This window comes from Meleagris gallopavo, chromosome 16, assembly GCF_905368555.1.
Source record: "Meleagris gallopavo chromosome 16, MGAL_WU_HG_1.1, whole genome shotgun sequence".
Classification (NCBI taxonomy): domain Eukaryota; kingdom Metazoa; phylum Chordata; class Aves; order Galliformes; family Phasianidae; genus Meleagris; species Meleagris gallopavo.
Window position 1 is genome coordinate 12,458,207 of NC_139419.1, and position 25,080 is coordinate 12,483,286.

Here is a 25,080-nt window from a genome sequence, read left to right on the forward strand (position 1 = left end):
CTCTTTTTAAGTACACAGCATGAAACACAGCATCAGGGCTTCCCAGCTCGTGTCCTTTCAATCGGTGATGGCTTTTGGATAAGCTTGGGGTCGGTGTTCGCTGACCTCCCCAGCCCCAAATTCTGACATACAGAACTGCTGAAGACAGCTGTGTGGGCAGATGAACCCAGCAGTGGTGGTGAAGGTACAACAGCTGAAGGTTCGTAAGAAAGACTTCGTCAGAGACTCGCTGTAGTTAAGGAGGGAGCAGCGCTGCAGTGCACGGCTGTGTGCAGCACGGGGATAAAAGCTCGTCCAGGAGAGAAGGCAGCGCTGCTCCCCCCATCCTCACCCAGCACTGCTGCAGGGAACGCTGAGCCGCTGCGAGCCGGGCTGCAGGAGCCCTGGGGCCACGGGTGGGCTTTGCTCACAACTCCAGCGTGGGGGGGAAGCGGCCCTGGGTTGGAACTCGAAGGAAGGAATGCGTTGGGAAGGGGGGGCAGCGGCCCAGGAGCGTGAGGTGACAGGATATGAAAGGGAACATGTACATGATTTGTTATTTTTTATTCCACAGAAAACCCTCAAATCTAGACTCCGAGTTAACAGCAGAAAAATAGTGTTAAAGTCAATAGGTTCATATTTTACCGTAGACTAAATAAATTAGCCTAGAATTAACTCCATACTATTTTTTTTTTTCCTTTCGCCGGTGATCCTTCTCTCCATTAACGCGGTTTATAGAAAGCAATGGCTGTTAATAATTTATTCCAGTTGCCCCTCACGGATGAAGGCCTGTCAGCATTAAAGGTTTGGGGCACCGATCCCCTCCGCTTCCCCTCCCAGCACTGAAACCATCGCCAACAGGCAGCGCTCCCTGCAGCCCTGCAGCTCCTCCGCGGCCCCGTCGTACAAAGAACATGATCCAAAAATAGATAAATAAATAAAAACCTTCAACATTCTTACATGGATTTTTCTTTTTTTTTTTTTTAAAGAACAGAATACATGTTAAAAACTTCAGTAATTTATATCAATTTTTTTTTTAAGCAATACTTTATATACAATGGAAAAAAAAGACATGCATAGTCCAAATACAATGTTGAAAACAGCATTTTCATAACAAAAAAACCCAAACACTAAGTGTTAATACCATGTACATGGATTCAAGAAGGACCACCCTTTTTGTTTTTCTGTTGCACACAGTTTATTTAACAATATGATATTATAAGTAAGAAATGAGTTTTTTTTGTATTTTTTTTTTGTATTTTTTGTTTTTTACCATTCTATACAGTGATTGAATCTTCTCGGATTTTCTTATTTATAGTAATTATAGCGCTTGCATGATTTACACTAGAATTGCTTTTCCTCATTTCAAGTTTCACATAGAAGAAAGAAAGAAAAGAATGCTTCTTCTCTATTCAAATCAGCACGGGCTAAGAGTGATCATCCCTATTTTCACCTAAAACCAGTTTTATCAGAGAAACAAAGCAACGATTTCTACATCTGCAAGCCCAGGGTGGTGGCTCCGGGCGCTGTGAGTCCGTCCCATCTCCCAGCCAACACTTCCAACGCCTGCACAGTTTGCTGTAGAAAAGGAGGAGCCGTTCCCAGGGCGGCCGCCCCGCCTCAGCCAACAGTTTGTGAATATTCTTCTTTTTTTCTTCTTTGAGACGCGACGTCTTGGAAATACAAATAAAAAATATGAATATAATGAACTTGCTTTCACCCCCCCGCCCCCCGTTTAAAAAAAAGGTATGAGTCAACAGCAACAAAAAAATAAAAACCAAATAAACCCACAAAAGAGACCAGATACCTGTAACTGCCTGGCGTTAACAAAAAATATATTCTTTGTATTGTTTTCTTGTTGTCGTTTGTGTTTTTTTTCCATGTTTTGTTGGTTTTTTTTTGTGTGTGTTTTTCTTTTAAACAGCAATTCGTCCTTCCCCGTGTAAGGAAGCAGCAGTTCCATCCGGGATCCAAAACAGCCCGGATGTCTGAATTCTCAGTACAAAATGTCCAAGAACACCAAAGGAAAAAAAAAAACCAACCCCAAAAAACCCCCCAAAAATAAAAGTGATGCTCCCATAATGCTACAAACCCTCCACAAATTTTTCTAACGTGTCCCCGGTGGTGTCACCGACCAGAGACAATTCGTTTGACAACGCACTCCTGTTGGGGGTGTTTAGTTGTGGAAGCATTGCACTCTGTTCCGGGTTGCCCAAGTGTCCCTGATCCATGGAGCTAGCCATAGTAACTGCGAGTCCTGGGTGGGGGGAACCAGTCTGGGGCGAGACGTGGTGCGGCGACGGCTGGGGCTGAATCCGCGGGGACGGGCTGGAATGTGGCGGCTGGGACTGGGGACGGGGAGACTGAACGGGCGCTGGGGACCGCACCTGGCTGCTGAGGGAGGTGGCGATCTGCTGGCCGGGGAGATGAGACGCCTGCGGTTGTCCTGAGAGCATGTGCTGCTGTGGGCTCATGGGGTTGGGCTGGCCCGGAGAGCCTATCTGCTGCTTCATCTGCTGCTGCTGCAGGATCCTCTGCTGCAGCGCTTGCTGAATGTTGGGAGTGCCGTCCGCCCCCAGGCCGGGCTGGCCCATCTGGTTCAGCTGCCCCATCTGAGCCATCTGTCCCATGGACCCCCCCTGTATGGATATGTGCTGCTGCATCCGCTGCTGCTGCATGGCTTGAGGGTAACCTCCCGGTCCCTGGGGCTGCTGGAACTGGCTGTGGCCGGCCATCCCCGCCGCCATGCCAGCCCCTCCTTGCTGCTGCTGCTGCTGCTGTTGCTGCTGCTGCAGTAGTTGCCTCCTCAGGATTTCTCGATACTGCGGATGATTCATGCTTGCCATGCTAGTGTTGTGGCCGGGGTTCATGATGTTGATTCCTTGCGCCTGCGGATTCATAGCTCCTATCCCTTGCTGCTGGGGAGGAACGCTCGGTCTCTGCACTCCTGCTTGCATCGCGTTCATGTTCTGCAATCCCGGCTGAGCGTGCATGCCCGGCTGTTGCATGCCGGTCTGCGGCTGCTGCATGCCAGGCTGGGGCTGTATCCCCGCCTGCGGCTGCATCCCGGGCTGATTAGCCACGTATTTGGCCGTTCTTTGCTTTATAAAAGCTGCCATAAGCTGAGGGTTGGACTTAAGGATATTAAGAACCTGTTGCTGCTGCTGCGGAGAACTCGGCGATTTCAAGGTCCTCAGCAAGTCCTGAAGTGCATTTGGAGGGATGCTCCGCGGCGGCTGCTGCACGCCCGGCATCCTCGGCCCAGCCACCGCTTGCGCCGTCGCCATCGGCATCACCGGCCTCGCCATCCCCGGCTGCATCGCCTGCTGCTGCGGCATCGGAGGCGACTGCCACTGCCCAGCCTGCATGTTGGACATCACCGCGCCGCTGACGGGGCCGGGCCGGGGCACGTTCATGCCGACCTGCTGCATCTGGCTCACCGAACCCACCGTCGGGTTTACAAGCCCCGGGCGACCGGGAGGCAAACCATTGTTGATGTTGTTGACCCTGTAGAGCTGCTGCTGCTGCTGGGCAGCCTCTCTCTCGATCTGCCGAGCCGCTTCCACCGCGGCCGGCGGCGGCTGAGCCGGAGGTGGAGGCGCGGCAACCGGGTTTGCGGGTTTTCCTGCTGAAACGGTAGTGGGGGGCTGAGTTCTGGACACACTGGGAAAGCCAGCCGGTGACATACTTACAGGGGAAGGCTGGGGCTGGGGAGGAGGCTGCGGCGTCTGCGGCGTACTTGGCTGCTGTGTGGGGGTACCAGGCGTTGCTGAGGTAGGAGAAGGCAAACTTTGCTGAGGCACGTTTCGGGTGTTCATGGTAGCCATCCTTCTGCGCATGAGCTGAGCCTGCTGCAGGCGGTGCTGGATCTGCTGCTGCCGGAGCTTGTGTTTGATGTTGAGACAGAATGGCACGGGGCATTTGTTCTCTTGGCAGTGTTTGGCATGGTAGCAGCAAAGAGCTATGAGCTGTTTGCACACCGGGCAGCCGCCGTTGGTCTTGCGCTTGCAGCCCTTGGTGTGCTGGACAACCCGTTTCATCTTCTGGCAGGATGGCAGCGAGCAGTTTGCATTGCGACACTGACAGGCGTGGACAAGGGACTGAATGCAGCGCTGGATGCTCAGCCGTCGCGACTCCTGGGGGCTCTTTGACTGCTGCTCCCCTTGGCTGTTGCTCTCATCATCCAGACCCAGGCCCCACTTAACCATCTTGTGGTCATGGCTCTTAGTGTTGTAGCAGTTAATGCAGAGGTCGTAGTCCTGAAAGCAAAGAAAATGCAGAGCTCAGTAGTCTGTAAAGCTCTACCTGCGGCACTAGGAGGGGAGAGCAACATGACCCTGGTGTGAAAGCACACTCTTGCTTTCAGCAGGCACAAACACAGCCCAACAGAAGCAAGACAGCCACCCTGTGCTGTGAAAAGCTGCTGGTTTCCACTTATGCTGGCTGCACTGAGGTACAGCCCACACGCACCCCACAGCACTGGGATCGACTGGGAGAGCTGGGCACGGAGGGCAGAAGCACCATCAGCTGCCTCAGCAAAGCCAGCTCCAGTCCCAGGCCCAGCGAGGGCAGTACTGCAATCAGGCACTGCGATCGTGCCTTCACTTTCATACACTGCAGGTTTGGTTGTTTTGTTGTAGGTTTGGTGGGTTTTTCCCCCCTTTTTGAGGATGGCAGCTTTACATCTCTGCAATGTCTACCAGAGCAGTTACACAAGGAGAGCCAAAACAGTGCAAACAGCTCTGAAATGCTAAGAACCAGGGGTTTGTCTCCATTTAACTATTCTTGCTGTAATTGCTGACTAATAATTACTGACCTGAAATACGTTTTTTAATCTCTAAAACAGCCCTCAAAGCAAGTTCAAGTTTCATAGCAAGACAGACACTTATCTGAAAACCCACTCAAACACCCATGTTTTCTCTGTCCTGCATGCTTTTTTTTTTCTGCTAGAGAAAGATAATTCCCCTTACGCAGAAGAAACCTAATGGCTACACTTCCTTTCACCACTTAACTCCAGCCTTGCCTCAAGAAGCCCTTTTCAGCCCTCTCCTCAGAGGGATTAATTAAGACTCTTCAACCACAAGCCTGGCAATAACTTCCAGTGTGAAAACGAGGTTGCACTTATTCAACAGTTTTTAGTTCAGCTACAGTACAGCTTTAGTTCAATTTAGCTACAGCCAGAGGTCATCAGCAGCCCTCTGGAGGATTCCTGCCCCTCACGTCCACCCGTGTGACTCCACGTGTAATTGCTCTCTAACACAGTTCAGTAGAAGCGATCTATACTGTAATAGGGCCAGACATCAGAAGTATAGAGCCAAGTTAGGAAGCAATTATTTGGGTTGATCCAAAGGGCAAGCAACTTCTAATGCTGAGCAGAATTGAAAAGCCTCCTCGTCCAGCTGCACGTGCCTGGCTGCACTCAATACAAAGCCAAGCACCACATACAACGTGGAGCCAACTGCTCTCGTGGTCATCCACTTAACATGGATGAGCCAGTTCTGCAGATTCAGGTTACTCTGATTGTGCCAGACTCTATCAGTCAGCCCTGAAATTCTGTCACGATAAGCTAAAGCCTGGCTATGCAGAGGAGCTTGATGACACAGGAAGTAATTCACCTGTAGCCATTCTAGCATACTGCAGCTCCCCATGTAGAAAAACAAAGGCACTTATTCTAGAAGAGATTAATCCACAGCGGCAGTCGCCTTCCCTTAAAGCTTCACACTGCTTACATCAGAACAGGGTTAATTTAGAGGAAGTTCAGGTGAGAAGTGAATCCACACATACCTCACAGACAGTGCAGTGCCACCTGGTCTCCACGTGATGCTTGCACTCATTGCACGTGTAGACAAAGCGGTCCTGCCCCTGGGTGTGCAGCTCTACCAGCATGCAGAGCGTGGACCACTTGGATCGGCGCAGCGAGGAGAACTCCCAGTGCTTATCTCTGGCTAAGGTGAGGAAGGCATCCCTGCCATCCATCAGATCACAGCTCAGCAGTGGGTCGGGGTCCACAATGGGAGGCAGAGTGTTAATTACAGGCCCGGCATGTAAATGAATCACAAAAAAGACCTGCAGATAAATGCAGATAATGGGGGGAAATGAATCAATGATGTTAGGTTATCTCGCAGGAAAAGCTCGCGTTCTGTTGGAGAAACACAACGCTGCAAATGTAATCTAATTGATTTAGTTTATAGTAAGCTCTCCAATATGTCGTTACACAACTACAAGAAACCTTTAGCATAATCAAAAGCTTTACTCCCCCTAATTTTCCAGTTCTATCGTCACGCCTCTATTTACAGGAATCAAGTTTCCCCTGCACGCAGCACGTTTTGACAGTACCTCTTTATGCTTCTCCATGGTGGCATACAGCTTCTGAGACAGATCGTTGGACACGTTTGGCATGCTGGGTTTCTTCTTGTTAGCTCTGCTGATGCTACTCTTATTCTTGTTGGTTTTTTTGTTGTTCTTTTTCTTGGCGTTTTTGCTGTCACCCTGGCTTCCCTGCAAGAAACACACGGGGAAGATGTTCAACTTTAGAGAGCTCTCTCCCATTCAGTGCAGCTGAAAGCGAAGCACAGCTGCTGTCAGTAACAGAGCTTTGTTCCAAAGCCTGCAGATCAGCCACACTGTGCTAAATACATCCCATCTTCCAGGACAAAAATCAGAAACCATCCCAGCAGGAAACAGATTTCAAATGTGGTTTAAAAATAGTCTAGATTTTTTTTTTTTTTAAGTGTACACATACATTAATTTGTGTCTTCTCTTCTTCCTTCTCACCGTACGTCAGCTTCCAAGTCTTATACAGAAGAAAATGTGTTAAAAATAAAACATACTTTCAGAGATTCTGCAAGTGCAGTACTTTGCTTTGTTGTGCATTTGGGACTTCACACACTTGCTCAAGTTCTAATTAATTAATTTAAATCCAACAAACCGAGAGACAATGCACAGAAAAGGAAGCACAGGATTTAAAACTAACAAAACACATCTGTCCCCACCCTGAAGATGTGCTACTGCATAAGCAACTCCAAAAAAACCCAACTCCAAAGCACTCAATGCCTTCGCTTGTGTCTGTTACAACACAGGCCGCAGTGAACACAGACTGAATGCTAAATATAAGCAGGGTGAAAAATAGCAGATGGTGCTATTTGGGTGACCTGGGAAAACAGAGATCAATGTGCCTGAAAAATTAAATAGAAATAAAATAAAGAAGCCTCCTGTCCTTGTAACACAGCACTCACCACCCAGTGAAAACCCTACCTGCTACCAGGTTGGTTTGCATAATGTGAAAAACAATCCTCCCATATATACCCTCCCATATATGTATGTATAAATACACACACACAGGAAAGTTTCCTGAACACTTTGTACAGGCCAACAGGTTTTATTTGCAAGTGTGTTTATTCACACAAAACAAAAATATTCCAACTGAGGAAACAATTCTGCATGTAGACTGTATGCCTCACTGCCATCCTTCCTTCTATCCACTGGGTTTAGACAACTTCCCTGCCAAACCTCAGGCTTTCAGTAACTGGTTTTAATGGCTTTCTGATCAAACCTGGTTGGAAATTAAAGCCATACTACTTCACAGGGAGCCAAAGCTCCATGACATTTGAAGGTATTCAGCACTGAATTCAAATTTCCTACCACTTTGATGGAATTAGCGTTTCTCTTCATCATCTCCTCATTCTGAAGCATCAACACAGATTTTAAAATTAAAACATCAAATTGAAGAATACACGGATAGAAACTTAGCTGACACTGTAACTCTAAGTCTCCTTTCTGCTACAGAGCTCTTGGAATGGATCCAGAGGAGGGCCACTAAGATGATCAGAGGGCTGGAGCACCTCTCCTGTGAAGAAAGGTTGAGGGAACTGGGACTGCTCAGCTTGGAGAAGAGAAGGCTCCGGGGAGACCTCATTGTGGCCTTCCAGAACTGGAAGGGAGCGAATACACAGGAGGGGAACGGCTGTTTGTGAGGGTGGGTGGTGACAGGACAAGGGGGAATGGTTTTAAACTGAGACAGGGGAGGTTTAGGTTGGACATTAGGAGGAAGTTTTTCCCCCAGAGGGTGGTGAGGCACTGGAACAGGTTGCCCAAGGAGGCTGTGGATGCCCCATCCCTGCAGGCATTCAAGGCCAGGCTGGATGTGGCTCTGGGCAGCCTGGGCTGCTGGTTGGTGACCTGCACACAGCAGGGGGTTGGGACTGGATGAGCACTGTAGGCCTTTGCAACCCAGGCCATTCTGTGATTCTATGACACTATGATTCTATACCTTTAATTTATACTTTAGTCAATAACACTATTAAGAAACTTGGCCTGGTGCTTTTTCACCTAGGTACCATTTAACAGATCCAACCAGCTCTGGCAGAGAGGCCTTGTGCCTTCAGAGCCTTTCCCAAGTGATGTCCCACCCCGCAGAACCTCTTCTATCTGCTCCCTGCAGCAGTGTCACACCAATTCCTTCCTTTTCCAGGAGGCACACGTCCCTTCACAAAGTGATGCTGCTTTAGGTGACTGCACTGGAGAGCTTCTCCTGTTTTCCTTGGTGCTTTTCCTGAGCCAAGGGCCAAAAGCATGCTGCTGCTTTTCTGGGTGACACCTTCAGACATTTGGATGCACGCTTTATCCCCCCCCACCCCAAGCAACATCAGTGCATTATGTGGAATGTACAGATGGTAACAGGCAAGGCTGTGTCTTCCCACGTGAGGCAGACAACTCACATGGGTCTAACAGCTGTTTCTGACTTCTTAAAGCAACTTTTTCCCCACCCTCTTAGATGTATGTGTGCACACTGGTCCCCCCCTCTAGAAGGACATGCTATGATTTACTGAAAGCAATACTGTGAACAAGAGGACTGCAATGTGCATTCCAGGCCTTGCCTTTCAGTTCCTTCTATGCTGCTCTTTGTTAAAATATCTCAACATTTTAAATTACATTCAGAATAAAAAGGTGAAAGCCATTAACCTTCCATAAAAACAAAAAGCTCCATAAAAACAACAGCAAACTAGAGTGGCTTTGAGGGAGCTGCTAAGGTATAATAGAAGGAACTTTCTGACATTGCTCCACATCAATCACATGTAACACACACTGCACACAAACTGCCACAGCACATGAGCAGAGTGCAGCTTCTCCCCAGTTAAACCTTTGGGTTCCACCTTGGTCTTCAGTTCAGATTTTCCTACTCTATTTTCAAAATATCTGGCTGTGAATCACAAGCAAAAAGTACCTTTTGCTTGCATATAAAAGCACTGTCACCGTTTGGTTACAGATCCAAACAAATATAAATAATGAAATTCTGGCCAGGAATTAAGAAAGGATTTTTTTCTTTAAATTATTCAGAAATGCTGATGAAGGGAAATCACCACCAGGATCAACACTTCACACCAATGCAAAGATTACAAACAAAAGTAGGGAATTTAAACGTGAAAGTGTTTACCAAGGGAGTGCAAAGTACCTCTGATTAAATAAAGGTAAAATTCAATTCAACTCTGAAAAATATTGCATCTTTCAGAATGTGATCACCTCTGTAAAGGTGTGAACCAGGAGCTCAACCAAATGACTGCAAGCAAATGCAGCAGTCGTGGTGTGATCCCAAAGTGGCTCAACACATTTCTCTGAGAACATAAATGCTGAACTACATAACTCAACCCAGATCCTTAAAAAAGTAACAACAATCCATCAGTATATTTCTATCCAAGAAAAAATTCCAAAATACTGGCAAAGGGAACCCCAGATGTAAGAATGACCCCCTTCAGCTGATTAGCCAGTTAACTAGGAAGTGTAACTATCAGGCTTTATGGTCCAGAAGCAAGTACAGCACATGAAGTTAACTCACCTCTGTTGTTTCACTAGCTGCAGTGCTTTCTTCCTTCTTCCTTTCCTCCTCCTCCTGCTCCAGCTCTTTAATGCTTTCTTCCAGCACATTGGGCCAGAAATCACCTTCAAAGTAAGGCAGCTCCTTGGCACTCGTCAGCCTGTCTTCAGTTGCTTGTTTGAAGATGTCCTGTTAAGAGCATCACACAACATCAAGAATAAATACATGGAGACCACTTAGAAGAGATGGGAGAACCAGAGACATGACTCAGTGCTGCACTGAGCAGTGCTTTATTTCTCCTTACTTTCTGCTCTGGGAACTCCTGCCATATTTTCCTACAGAGTGCACTGAACTGATAATGAGCCCAACCTGTACAACTTACAACCACGTACCATGACCCTCAATGATGCTCAGCTTCCCCAGATTCTATTTTCAACGCACTGACAGAAACCCAAAAGGACTACACCTCCCTACGTTTCTATCCCAGCCATTCTCATAACACTGGTGCTCAAAAGCTTGTAAGAAGATTCCCCCTGGGTGACATATTCACCTCTTGGTGAAATTTGGATATGGTGGATTTGTTAGGAAGAAATTTTCCTAGGGCAGATTTCAATCTGAAAGGCAGAACTTCCAGAGAATTTAATGAAAAGAAGACACTAGCTGACAGTAAGAATGCTTGCACAACGCTGTGACCGTTCCACATCTGATGAGACAGTGTTATCTGATGAGACAGTGTTAGCTATCTTTAAGTGAAAAAGTGATAAGAATTAATACAGTGAATGAACAGCAGCAAACCTTGTAGTCATGAATGATTCTCTCAGCAAATGCCTTGTCCAGCATCTTCTTATACCATTCTTGTAAGCGTTTGGGCTTGGGAATTTTCTGATCAGGTGGATGGCAATGAAAAATATAGTCATCTCCTTCACTTGGGGGACAGGCCCAGATGTGTCCTGTCACATACCTGCAATGTACACACACACAAAAGGTCCTTAACAATGCTGCACATCACCTTAAAAGTTAAAAACAAACTGAGATGTAATTCAGAACTTCTTTGTTTCTCTTTTCTTTTTAAACAAAGATGTTGAGGCAACAACCCGTGTTTATACAAGAGATGGGGAAAGAGTGTGGGATGCAAACATGAAGCTTAAAAGCTCTGAGTAACTGGTGACAGGAGGAATGAGCCAAAGCAGTGAAACGTTTAAGAATCCTTATTGACAAAATCCAAACTCTCTCCTCACTGCAGAAAAGTGCTCCATGTGTGTCAGTGGGCAGAAGGAAGGAGACCATTCCTGAGTGTGAGGCTACCTGACCTTCTGGCCAAACAAAACGCTACGTTAGAAGACTGTTTTCTTTGAAAAGCTTTCACTTACCCAAGTTTCTTCACGTACTCCAAATATCCAATGAGGATTTCATGATAAACTGCAGTTCGGAGACAACGGGGGCGGAAGAAATGAATACTATCTAGATAGGATATGTACACACGTCTACAACAGTGAGAGAAGAATGACAGAAAACGTCAGGTACAGCTGAACTTCTGGGCTGTCCACTGAAAACTGACTTTTACAGCAGATAAATCTACAGCCACACCGAAGAAAAGAGATGATCACATTATTTGACTGAATAAGTAAGCATCTTGATATAGTTAAAATAGTCCTCAAAAGCAAAAGATTGGCAATGCTTTTGGGACAGCAGGAATATATCTCAAAAAGCAAAATTAAACAACAACAACAACAATAATAATAATAATAAAAGATTGTTGATATTGTAACATTTTTTGCTGTGATATTTGATTTCCCCTTTGAAGCCATCTGCAGTCACACAGCACAACTTGGAGAATTATCACAGAATCATTGTTTGAACTGCAAGGGATCTCAAAAGCTCACCTAGTCCAAAATCTGAGCACCTCTCCCACTCTTCCGTATTTTAAAGTGAGCTCCCAGTGAATGTAGCTCAACATCCTCCACATAAATATATGCCACTGATACAGAAATGAAGGAGTACCTTGTGTTTGGAGGGGGGCAGTCCGAGCCATACTCCTGCACATGCATGCCAAAGAAGCAGACATCTACTCCATCTATCTCCTCAAATGCAAACAGAGCTTTGGTACGGTAAGGGAAGGATTCTGACATCTCACCAGAATCCACAAATCTGAAGAAAAGGGTGATAGGAAGGAAAAAGAAATCAAATAAAGCCAGTCATTAAACCACTATCCTACCAGCAGAAGGAAACTCTTTTATTTTTAACTTCCTCTTAACTCATTAGAAGCATTTATACAGAAGTTAAACTAGGGTCAAACCAGAGCTGTATTAAAATAGAGAGCTGTCAATGCAGGGTCTGTTGCTGTAACACTCATGAAGAGAATTTCCATACAGTTAACACTTGACTGAATAGGAAAGCACTGAGCAGAAGAGCACCCTCAGAAACCACCAGCCTTTAAACATACTGCAGAGTGAAAGACCTGATGCACTCTGATGATGTGATGTCAATGCTGGCTTTATGAATTAAATCCAACATACTTCACAGAATAAACACTTCAAACTCCTCATTTATTAAGTAGATTAAAAATAACTTCTGAAAACTCAAGTATTTATAAATAAACTGAAGGAACAGTAAGGAACAGAATCCGAGCAATCTGTTCCAAACTGAACTTTGAATTCAGTAACACCACCAAAGCCTGCTCAGATTCTCTTTTCATTTAATTCAATGAAGCTGCAGTACCATAACCAAACCCAGCACACATCCCTCCACGTGCCCACCAAACAGTTCACACACAACTGTCAAACTCCTCCAGGTTCACCTGCTACAAACTGCTTTTCCTTACCTTTCATAAGCTGCCTGCTCATGCAGCACTCTCCAACATGTGCAAAGGGATTAAGTTGCAAATTGCCACAGTTTTGCCATATACACGCAGGAAAACATCAGAATGAACATGTAATAACATGTAAGACAGCATTCATTGTAACTAATGAACCAACCTGGATTTCATCCCTGGTTTAACTTCTACTGTCTTATCTGAACTTGCTACCACTCTGACAAAAACCTCTCCAGCTTCAGGATGATTCTGTCGCCTCAAAAACTTGTTCACTCTGTCTTCCAAATGGTTTCCTAAGCGGGTGGTCTGCAGCCCTGGTATTGAAAAGAGAAAAGACAACAGCACCCACGTTAATTGCTGCGAAGCTCAGGGTCACTTACCACGTCTCTCAGGTGTCTCACACTGCCCTGATGTAAGCTGCTTTCTTCCTTTGCTTTACCTCCACATGAAAACAATCACTTTTTTATTTCTGCAGCAAAGCAGGGTTGCTTTGCTTTCTTCAGTGTTTTGAACCAAAGCTTAAGCATTCATACCCTCGTATGGAAACTGAAACCACAATAGTGGAAAAATCCCTCACTAAGTGCACTAAACAAAGGCGGCTTCACGTCGTGTTTTTAAATTTGTGGGCTTATTTTACAAATGCTGCAAATGTTTCCTCCTAACACCACCACAATCTGGCTGCTTGACAGAGATGACATCACCGTACAGATCTGGCTCAATGCCACACCTTTTCAAGCAAAACGAAGCGAAGCAAAGCAAATCAAGAGAAACGAAAATCCTTCTGACTTCAATGGAGATTTCACTGCACTTTCTTTTATTTCCAAGAGAGCTTTTGGATGGAAAAGTTACAGTAATCTGCACAGAAAGCTTAAAGGATTCTTGCACAGTGACAGAGGTTTGTACAAGTTCACGTCGCCGTGTTGTCCAGATGCTCTGTCCCCAGCTCTGCACACACACACTTCCCTTCTGTGAGTACAGCTGTTTGGTAGCACTGCAGATGCGACCATCTTCAAACAAACCCACCACAAATTACAGAAATTAAGATGAGAATTTCAACTTCAACTGAAAAAGGAAAAGCAGCACGCTATTCTGACTTGAAAATTAATGACCATTTCTCTTATTCTGCTGTTTCCATGTATTTCACCAATGAATATTTCTGCTTCACATTATGGTCCACCTACTGCCTTTTGTGAAACAGATGATTCAATCTACAGGTGTTCATTCCATTTCACTAACCATGCCTTGAACTCTCAGCTCTCCAGGCTCCATTCTGCAGGCATTCCCAAGCCACCAACACAAGGCTGTTGGTGCTGCTGACCACTGAGCTCACACACAAATGCTGCAGAGAAATGTCTCTGCTAAAAGTGATGCTTGGACACCAACCCTGGGAAATAAGCCTTCCTTTGAACACACCTGGCTACCTTTTTAAGGAACTCATCCAGCTAAGTGCTTACTTTGCAGTCAGTTTACACAAGCTTTCCATTACTTCCCTGTCCAGATGCCCCAAGAACAAAACTACTTCAAACTACATGTTGGTTACTCAGACTTTTCCAAGCTACGTTACAGAAAAACTGCACACTTGTAAGAAACTGCACATGTAAGAATTTAAATCAATACACTCTGTAAAGTCAGCATATAAAAGGAAAGGCAGCTATTTAAAATGGTTACCTACAATGACATTTTTATTTCTTTACTTCATTAACGTTCTCTCACAATCTTCATCTGTCTTTAATGAGAGTAATTTTCATCTTTTCAGCAATACTATTTCACATATCAGGTTACCCCAGAGATGGCTCTGATTACTGTAACCTGATAATGCTGTATGAGCCACATTTCTCCCTTCCCTCCCCCCAATATCCTGCCTCAAATCTCTTATGGTGCTGAAAATGCAATCAACACATACAATCATATCAAAAAGTTAGTTTAATGCAAAACCACTCCTTTATCAGAAGGAATTTGGAAGAGTCAGGCTTGCAAACTTTCAGTACAACAAAGTAACCCAGAAATTCAAAGCACCAAAGAACAAGGGAGAAATAAGTGCATCCACAAGTTCTCGTCAATGAAGTTTGTTTCCATTTCTTCAAAGTACACCTGAATCACTACTTCTAAACTCAGCCATTTTCCACTCTAAGCTGCTGATGCTGCATTTCCAGTGCCAGTCCCTACCCCTTTTTTGTTGTTGTTTTTGCCCTCCACCACATATAGAAGTCATCAAGATGCAAAGAGTGTCTGTGTTAGGATTGCTCAGGAGATGGAGACAAGTTGACCCAGAAGCTGTTGGCACACTTCTTAGTGACACTTCCAACAGTTGTAACAGCAGATACAGGTAAGATACAGATATATAACACTACTGCTTGCTTATTCCACTGGACAGTTCTATCACAGTCCACTCGAAGAGCAAGAAAAGCTCTTCAAACACATTATGTTTGGCACCACCACAGTGCACTCGAAATGCAGCACAACCTGTTACTACACGCTGCTTCAAGGGCACAAAGGTGATGGTAATTTACTGTTACTTCAACACTACATGGAAACGTGTCTAAATACAGTCAGTAAGTGCATGCAGCTTTATTCTGTTTCCTTTCTTTCCCCTTTTTACCTTCTCCATCTTCTTCTTTCTTTTGCTTTCTTTTTGTCTTGGAAAAATAGGCACACAGATGCCAAAGGCCTCAGGCAGCATTAAGGCTGACTACAAACTGATAAAGATCAAGTCTTTAAAATACTGACAGCCAGCAAAACCTCAGGTGATGCCATTCCCCATTTTGCAAATGCTCCTGTAGTGTCTATCATGACAACAGTCTCTATCAGAAAGCTAATATTTGACAAATACTTGCAAAGGAAGAAATCCTTTGGCAGAGAGAATGAAAACCAATCACAGAAATAGAAACATCAGACTTACTTTTAGCACTGAATTTGTTTTCTTTACGTGTTCTACCAGTTTTCTTCAGACAATTATCACAAACAAACCTGAAGAGAAAAAACAGAAGTGCCAAAAACTTGACAAATCCAATTCTGGCTACATGCAGCTCGAAGTCTGAACCCATAATTTTAACCATCAACATACAATGTATTTTTCTCTGGATTTGACCTTTCCACTTGAGGGACTTTAAGCCCTTCTGAGTCAGTTTAAGTCTGTCAAACAGCTACACCTGCATTTGTGTTTTTTAGTACACAAATCTGTTGTCAACCAGGTCCCATCACTTAGAACCATAGAAATCTGAGTATGTAATAAATCTGTTTCACGTACTTTTTCATCTCTACATACTGAAATGAGACCAGAGATGCAAAAATGTAGAAATGCTTTGTCCATTTGTACTCAGCTATTAAAAGACAGTGTTGCATATTAAAAAAGCAAACGCAGAAAATCTTAATTATGAGAACTACATCAGTCTTATCATACAAGGCTAAGAAAGCTAACAAATATCTTACCCTGAAGGCCAAATAATATCATAATGTAAGACACAAATCTGGTGCATCTTCCGACCACACTCTTTGCAGTCAACAAACCTGAGAAGGAAAAGGAATAGCCTGTCACTTTTGTTGCTAGGCAGGTAATATTCCAGAATTCAGCAGAAAGAACAACAGCCAACCCTCCACTACTCTTCATGCATATATAAGACCTGCAAATTTAGCAGTTACAAGTGTCAGATGTGAGCTCTTGAGTTCTTTTTGTGGTGTTCAAGAAATGTTTAGATGTCGTATTGCAGGACAAGGTTTAGTGGGAAATACTGGTGATGGGTAAACAGCTGGACTGGATGATCTTAGAGGTCTTTTCCAACCTTGGTGATTCTATGATTCTACAATCCTCTCTTTTTCTAAGCTGAGCTCTGAATGTTCCCAGCTTCACAGAATTCTGCTTAACAATACCTTTACAGACTTAGCTGTCAGTTTTTGCATCAACCACAAGCTGACTAAATGGTTGCTCAACTTACTGCAGATGTAAAAGGGAGTCATTCATGACTAACCACGCCAAGAGGACATGTATTAACATGCCTCTGCCTGCATGGCTCTGCAGTGGAGTTTTCTGATTTTTTCTTTTTAAAACACTTCAAAATAAATGCCTCTTTTGTCTGGGCTGCCACAGTGTTTATGGACTCCACCGCAATGGTGAGCTCAGCAGCCTGCCTGTAAAAGGCAGAGCAGCTCTACCTAGTACCTGCAAGTATGAGAAAAGAGGAACAAACTGCCAGAGAACAAACGAGCAGTGCTTAAATCTTGCAGCAGCCACTTCGGGACAGCAGGAAGCATAACACTGCTGCTACAGAAATATCCCACGTGACTTTTCCAAGGCTAACAAACTCACGAGAAGGATGCCCCTGTCAGTGGCTAAGTGCTCGAGTGAAGTGAAAAAGGAGTTTCAGAAGTCTAGCTAAACGGGGAGAGGAGAACAGCAAACTGCCAGGTGCTTGGGATGAAATGCTCACTATGATGGAGGGCAAGGCTGTGCAGCACAGGGCAGAACACACCTGAGGAATTACTTAAATAAAAGCAACAAGTAAGTAAGTTACAAGAAAGTAAGTTACTTCAAACACTTGCCAACTTTTTGCTTCACACAACCTTAAATTCTTTCAAACTTTCTGCCCCACTTCTTTTAGCAAAGCTGTTCCTCAGCGTTCAGCACATGTGGCTGGGTTACAGGAGGGACAAGTTCCCCGTGGGGTTATGGCAAGGCAGCAGGTCACCACCAGGAAGAGGAATCGTGCTCTTCTGTCACTCCCATGGCAATGCCATTCTGGTGCTTGCTAGAGCTTTACTGAGCCAATCCAGCACAGCAAGGATGGAATACCCCCTGCTTACTTTGTTTGTCCTGAGTTAGTTTGTCACTTTATGATGGGGGCATCCACCAGTGACTGAATAAGCTCCAAGGGACAGAGCAGGACCAGAGCAGCACAGAGCGGTGGGGCAGAACCATGCAGTGCAGAGCATGACCTTTTTCAGCAGTGGCAGCCATTAGAAAAGTCCACGTTTAAAAACCAAATGTGTATATTTGCCCTTTATTTGCAGGATACTAACAATTATTCTAAACTAAGGAACAAAACAGCCCTCTTAAATTGAAGGCTTACAGAAATTAATCTCTTCTGCTAGAAGGACCCATATCTCTAACCTCCTTCTTTTTGGCTACCTGTAAATACCCAAACACTGAGGGGAAGAGCACAGCACTCTGATGTTAAGACTTCTTTCAGTCAAACAGAAAGAGGAATGGCCACTGAAACAGGCTCACACTCAGGTCTTGGTACCAAAGGCAGACACCAAGATCACATGTAGTGATATGAATTCTGGAGAAAGGTTTCACCACCTGCTTGAGAGAGGGAATAAAGAACTCTTTCTCCCATCTCTGCCCATTTCTGAAGTGCTGGTTAGAGGACAAATGAAAACTGTGAGTGATCTGAGCAGCAAGAGTGGCCTGGTTACTTACGGCTCAGGATCTAGCGTGTCGTTCTTCTTCTTCTCAAACTGATCTTTAGAGATGGTTCTAGAGACAAAGAGTTAACGTGAAAACTCAGTAGCATTGTTTATCAGAGGCTGACACTATATCATGCTATTCTGAACTGCAGCAAACAAGCAAACCAAATCTGAAGGAAGTGTATCAGTTTTTGTTCTCTATTCAGAGAACGCAATTCATTTTAAGCTACAGAAAATACTTTCCCCATTTCATTTTCTGATGGTAAAGTAAAAACAAAATAATAAACAGCATATACGTAAATTGAAAATATCAAGAATGAGGGAAGGTGCAGCCAGTAAAGCAGCCACCCTCCAAAGCAGCTTGAGCTGCTCATGTATCTCACAGCATCCTTCCGGCTGGGTTAAAGGCAAGCCACTGGTTTCATAAAGAAAAGCTGTGCTTTGCAAGGTGAGGCGCCAGAACTGGCAGAAACCTTTCATGTGAAAAGAGGGCCCAGGGACAGTCATAGCACAGCTTCCTTCTCCCCCTGAGCGTGTTGCTCAGTGCCAGCTCTGCAGCCTGGGGCAGCTCTCGGGCAGCACAACCGGGCACGAGTGGCACTTGGGCACCTGCACACTAGGCACAGGAACAGCCATCAACCATCCGTTACTGCAAAAATCACCCACTACTGAGAAACACAGCATTTCCCCACAGACACAACTGGCCACAGTGCCAAGCTAGGCATCAGAACAACCCACTGCCCCTCCTTTAAGAACAAAAACAAAGCATGAAGAAGAAAGGAAACTACTTACGTTTGAGGCTGGGAAGGGTCATCACCCAGGGTGACATTCTCCCCCTGGATTTCAGTGAAACACTTCTCACAGAAGTGATACCTGTCAGCAAGAAGGCCATATTTGGGTGAACTGGTCCAGCCCAACACACAGCCACCCGAGCACGGAGGCAGCAACCAGAGCAGGGCAGATCGCACGCCGAGGGGGGTTTGTTGGTTGATTGGTGGGTCAGTGTGCACAATGAGGAGGAACAGGGGACGGCAGGGTTAGAGAACAGGGGAGGGAACAAACAGCACAGACGTAAGAGGTAAGACGCAAACACCAAGACAACACAGAGCAGAAAGCCAAGGCAAAGCACAGATTAGCATTCGGTCTCATTTTATACATTTCGGCCATCATTACTAACAGAGTGGAGGGTCAGATTCCAAATTTGGGCAGGATTAATGCAGTAGCTACCAAGCGCTACGTTTATAGAGGCCTCAAATTTAAGAATTTGGATTTGATTTGCATTGCTTAAGGAAAAAAACATTCTGATTGCAGGCTTGAGACTGATTGGGCTTCCTTTGGTTAAAAAAAGCAGCCTGTCAAGAAGCCTTAGGAACACACTTTTACAGGTTTAAGCAATTAGAAAATATGCTGAAAGCATTTACTGGCTGTCAGTAAAAACTATAAAAGCAGAAACACTTGGTATTGAAAAAAAAAATAGCTATTAAAATATTCAATTCAAAAGTTATTTGACTGTAAGAACAAATGTGACCAATTGCTCAGCTTTTATTATTTAATATAAATGAAACCAAATCCATACTCTAGACAAACATTTAACAGAAATGCAATTATGGGTCAGAGTTTCCAGCCATTTATCTATATAAATACAATATATGTATATATGTGAACAACATCAAATATTGTACATACATACAATATATTTATCGGGTATGTTAACGATGTGCAATTAAACTTTACAAATCGAATACGAGACTGGAGAGAATTTTTGGTCCCCAGACCAAGAGCCAATCCCGCTACACTCAGCAAACCAACGGTTTAACAAACCAAGCTGAGTACATTGGAAGGCAACTCCACAAAAATACAATCTGCATTTGAAAAAAAAAATATCTAAGTTTCACAGATTTTTTTTATTTTTATTTTTAAATTGTTCGTTTTGTTTTGCTTCAGATGAACTGGAACCAACGTTGTCTGGGTCATTAAAAACGAAAGGCTAAATGTTTGGAAAGGATATGAATTCACACATGAACAAAGGTAACAAAGAGAGGCCACAGCTGTAAAATGCAGGAAGGCCACGGAGGATCATCAAAATAAGGGAGCTTTATGGAGGTTCAAGAGTGAGAGAGTATAAGCAGCAATGGCAGCACAGCAAATGCAGTTTTAGTACTCAAACACTACAACTGTACGAATGGTGAGCATCAGAGGCATCAAACGAGACTCGGCGTCACAAGGAACCAACGACTGAAGGGATGGAGGTCAGCACGGCAGCTTTGTCCCTTACGGCACATCCTCACACGCCTGAACTGCTGTGAGCCAGGGGACAGACCCCAGGACTGCGCTTCCCAGGAGCCAACCAAAGCCACTGAGCGACCGTTACTGAAACGCACAGGCCAGAATTTCTTCCTGTGGCAGAGGCGGGCCGTGACACCGCCGCCATGTGCCGTAAAGCACAAGGGGAGCAGGGCCCGGTCCTTTGGCAGCACCCAGCACATCGAGGGAAGGAGTTCTGAAGAGTGCTGCAGCCAGGGCTGTGTGAAGGCAGCACGGTTTTAGGAGCCTTGCAACCCCTGCAGGCCCTGCCAGCTGGCTTTGGCTCCAGGAGCCGCCCAGCTCGCCAGGAACCACTGAAACACAGCAGCACGCTCAGAGCTCCTTCTACATGGGGCTGGGCGTGCAGTGACACAAAGAGCAAGAAGGGGTGGGTTCTTTCTACTTAATGTAGCCCTTACTGACCTAGCCGTGTAATAACCTTACCAGCAGGGCAGCTGCAGTTTTGATAGCAACCACGTGAGCTAAGATGTCTGCTCCCTGCTCACAGCCAACCGCGCGCTAACTGCCCGTGCCTCATCTCCTGCAGGTCAGCTCAGCTGGGATTAAACACATCATCCTCTCAAGCAAAACCAGGAGCTGCTAATGCAACTGAAGGAGGCCAGGAGAACAAAAAAGAGATCGATTCTGTTCATTTGTAGTCTTTGGGAGTGATGAATGCCTCACGATGAGCACAGAGCAATTCCACAGCGGAGCTTTTGAGGAGTGGGCAGTGGCACTGCACCTCCCTTGTGCTGAGCCCACTCTGCCCAGGTGACAGAGCCACAGCAGGGCTGGGGCTTATCTGCTTTTTACATACTGCCAATCCATTCTTTTTTCTTACTATGTCATTCTATACGATTTACTTTAATTAAAAACACAACAACAAAAACCCCATGAACTCACAAACACCAACTCCCAAGGTTGATCATTTTAGGAGTCAAACAGGGAAGCACTGAAACACAGGATGACCCAAACGAAGGGGTGTGTAACCAGAAAAGCCCACTATCATGACTTCCATTCATACTTGGTTCAATTTAAGCAATCCCAGACGTAGTTAATTACCACTCATGTTCAGAACAACTGACACAACCCCCCCAGCCCACACAGCAAGACACGCTGGGCTGCTCCGTGCTGCAGAGCCAGGCCTAAAGTTAGCAAGAGTCTAGCCTTCATCTGCGAAATTAAGATGAAGAAAGAAAAACTGAAATACAGTGAAAATGAATCACCTGAAGATCATGAATGCTGGTCCATAAAATAACCCAGGTGAAATAATAACTAAGTTATTATGAATATGGACCCACAGAAATGGAGACCTGCTCGTAATTTACTGTGTTTTGTTTTTTTTTTTTTTTTTTTTTTTTTTGCATGCTGCTACAAATATTCACCAAACACTTTGGGAAGCATACGACATTCTAGCTGTAACAGTCAGATAATTCAAGGAAGGTGCCCATTGCAACACATGAAAAATGGAGAGCTTTTCAAATGCAGACTGTTCAGGTGACTGACTCCCGTCTATCAGAGACAAGTCACATTATGGCTCATTATCAGATGCTCAGTCTGTGTCAGCACACCAATTTCCAACTGCAACTGAAGTGTATTTGAAGGAATTTTTAGATTAGCAATTGGACACTAGGACTCACCTGAAATACCCGCTGCTTTTTTTCAAATGGATATTCATGGGAAAAGTGTGTTTTCTGAACACTTGCTCTAACCTAAGATTCTGTGTTATTTGTGGAAGCCAAACGGTTCTACTCTAAATGATTAATTTTCAGTCACTGAATTGCAGGGGAAGAGTTAACTTATTGAACAGTGCCTAATTATTCTTAGCTGTAAATACACCTGATTTCCAGTAAACTCGGTGCTGTCTGTTCTGTACGCTGAAGAAGTCAGGAATATTCAAACAATTACAGTTTTGTTGGAATGACAGATTTTTTTCCACTAATTTCTTTGTTAAGAAAAAATTAAAATGTGAATACCATTGTCGTAGGAAACAATTTGAGTGTTTCAGAGTGATAGAGCTGATGAATAAGGTCTCTATGACCCCATCAGCCAAACACATGCTTCAGAATGCAGTGACTGAGCATCAGAAATACCTTGCTAAAACAAACAAACTTATAAAGAGATTTCTCTCTTGATTTTAGCAGCCTGAAATATACAAACCTCAAAACAAACAAGCCAGAAAAGCCCAAATCCAAAAGCGCCCTACTCTTTCTCAATACACCTAAGCCCATTTCATCTGTTACTGCCCACTGACACCTGGGTGAACTGCCCTTTCACAGCGTCCCTTTCTCACCTGCCACTACCCTTCAATACTAAACCTTACGTGAGGGGACCTGCCTCATCCCTAAGAGAAAGGAAGCTGCCATGGTGCATCACTGAGCCCTGAGGAACCACTGCAGCACCAACCATGTGCTTCACATTAGCACCAACCATGTGCTTCACATCAGCACCATCGCAGCCTTGCATTGAGCAACCGGGGTGATTTAACACCCAAACAGTTTGGAAGAGAAATGACTTCCCCAATTATTTTTGAAGTTGCTATTCTTTTTCTGTACCACACTATCCGGATGTATAACATGACAAGTATTTTAAATCTTATCACAAAGCACTGGTATTTAAGGACCGCAGCGGCCACTGAAGTACTATCCATTTAAATGCATTTTATTGCTTTATTTCTCTTCAGACAGACTTTTTTGAGAGTTCAGAGCAGCTGCGTAAAAGCTTTTATGAGAGCTTGTGAATCGACAATCCTCCATAACAACACTATCTGCATTCCTCCATAACAGTGCAATCTACCTCAGTCCCAACACAGCGCAAAGCAACGCCTTTGCATCTCCCACATTTGTGCTGCTCCAGCTCAGCGGTACACAACACTCTTACACCATCTTACAATGCATTTGGTGACGTAGGGACGGCCTGCAGGGAGACTAAATGCAAGCACTGACTGCCTGGATTCATTCCATAACTCTGCTCAGACAACAGCCTGCTGCACACTTCAAAGCTGGCATGGCTTGCGAACTGTCAAACCCTCAGAAAGAAATCTGTAACTTCATTTTAAACAGGGAAATGGAAGTTGGTGCCATAGCCCATCTATGGTTTGTCATTTTTTTCTTTTTTGGGGGCAAAAATAAATCAAAGAAGCCACAAGTGAGAACAAAGCCATGTTATAAGTTTGCTTTGTTATTCAGCATAACATCGTTGATTTATGTATCAAATGGAAAATATTACAGTGCTATTGGTTAACAATCGTACATCAAATCCTATCAGTAATAAGGAAAAAAATTCAGTATCAAGTATTATATTCTGGTATTTTCATGGAGTCCAAGAAGTTTGTAAACGTAAGTCCAAGCTAGTTTAAAAAGAATTAAGTACTGGGAAGATAAGAGAGAGACTGCTAAACTGTAACACTGTACCATTTCTGAACTCTGACAGTAATTAAAAAACAAAGCTGCACGTTTTTGTAATTCTCCAGACCAAGGCAACATAGCTATCTCAGTCCCTTTCGGCAGTTCTACCTTTCTCCCTTCAGTGTGCCCTGCTATTGGTACTGAGGGAAACACAGAGCACTTGCACTTCAGCAGCACAGCCTTGCCAACAGCAAGCAGCTAAGCATCATGTCTATCTACCTGCAGTACAGCAAACTAGAGGGGCACCTGCAAAAGGACAGCATGCAAGGGTAAGCAACCAACTTTTTCCTGACTTAGCAGACAAAGGAAAGAGAAGGTTAATAATCCTCCTCCACGCTCGCAGACAACACAAACAATACTGCTTTCCTGAATAAGGCAAAAGAAAAGGAAAAAAGAAAAAACAAGAAAAGCAGCCAAGGACTTACCTATTCTGGTAGCTGTAATAGGCAGCATCACGAGGGATAGTACACAGCTGCTTGCCATAGCAGCACAAGGTCTGTGGAGAAAACTCATACTGCAAAAAAATGGATGAGAAAGGAAATGTTAAGATGTAATCTTTTATTAATTAAGTATCTATTAGGCTAACTTGAGGATATCACGGTATGTTGTTATTACACTTTCTCAAGCTATTGTAAATATACCAGCAAAGCTCTCTTAATAAAACTATAGTAATTGGCTTTATGAAGTGAAGAGCTGACTTCTCTAGCTACCTACTTGATTGCAATGGACAATGAAAGCAAAGAATTTTAGTACTGCTTTGATCAGAAAAGGCATTCTCTCGCTGAGGGAGATAAAGACAATAACAGAATAACAGCAAGAAAGATACTACCTAATGCTTTTTTTTAAGGTCTTAGTGTGGTGAAGAAAAGTCAAACTCTTACAAGCCCTTCCATTTCCTTATTTCAATTAGAAAAACTAAGAGACTACACAAAGCACGCGTTTAATCAGTTCAGTCAAGCAAAGCTCTTTGGAAAAGTGTGATTGCGTCCAAATCCCTGGCAGACATACCTTGCGCCCACAACAGTAGCCAAGGGACTGCATAACGGGATCAATTTCTTGTTCAAACACCTCTGCAAGTTTAGTGCAAAACTTATAGACCCTGGAAGTCTTGCGATTGTAAAGCCAGGCGTTGTTGAACATCAGCCAAACATCGTCCACATACTGCCAGGGCTCCTGGTACTGCCCCGTATCTAATTTACGTTTAATGGTTGAGAGGTCCATAGGATTCTTCACAATGTCAAAGTAGTCCTTCAAACAAATACACAACGTTTTTAAGATATCAACTATTCACACTGTGTTGTGCAGAAACAATGAAACGTTTGTGTGAGCAAAGGCACAGTAGGGCAGCATTTGGTGTTTCACTG

At 44.4% G+C, this 25,080-nt stretch overlaps 1 protein-coding gene across 6 annotated transcripts in view; it reads right to left on the bottom strand.

Annotated features, from left to right (window-relative positions):
• Positions 1–528: 528 nt before the first annotated feature.
• CREBBP (CREB binding lysine acetyltransferase) overlaps positions 529–25,080 on the bottom strand; it is a 77,021-nt gene continuing 52,469 nt past the window's right edge. For 5 of the 6 annotated variants that reach the window (XM_085237963.1, XM_085237962.1, XM_085237961.1 and 2 more), the window contains 14 exons: positions 24,725–24,964; positions 24,142–24,230; positions 18,798–18,878; positions 18,019–18,075; positions 16,032–16,109; positions 15,502–15,569; positions 12,766–12,916; positions 11,792–11,938; positions 11,161–11,274; positions 10,586–10,751; positions 9,812–9,979; positions 6,316–6,477; positions 5,764–6,045; positions 529–4,238 (listed from right to left, as the gene is read on the bottom strand). In XM_085237963.1, coding sequence (XP_085094089.1) covers positions 2,064–4,238; positions 5,764–6,045; positions 6,316–6,477; positions 9,812–9,979; positions 10,586–10,751; positions 11,161–11,274; positions 11,792–11,938; positions 12,766–12,916; positions 15,502–15,569; positions 16,032–16,109; positions 18,019–18,075; positions 18,798–18,878; positions 24,142–24,230; positions 24,725–24,964 — 3,978 coding nt within the window. In that variant the 3' untranslated portion in view covers positions 529–2,063. The remainder of the gene's footprint in view (positions 4,239–5,763; positions 6,046–6,315; positions 6,478–9,811; positions 9,980–10,585; positions 10,752–11,160; positions 11,275–11,791; positions 11,939–12,765; positions 12,917–15,501; positions 15,570–16,031; positions 16,110–18,018; positions 18,076–18,797; positions 18,879–24,141; positions 24,231–24,724; positions 24,965–25,080) is intronic. The other variant, XR_014886871.1, reaches the window with a different exon arrangement.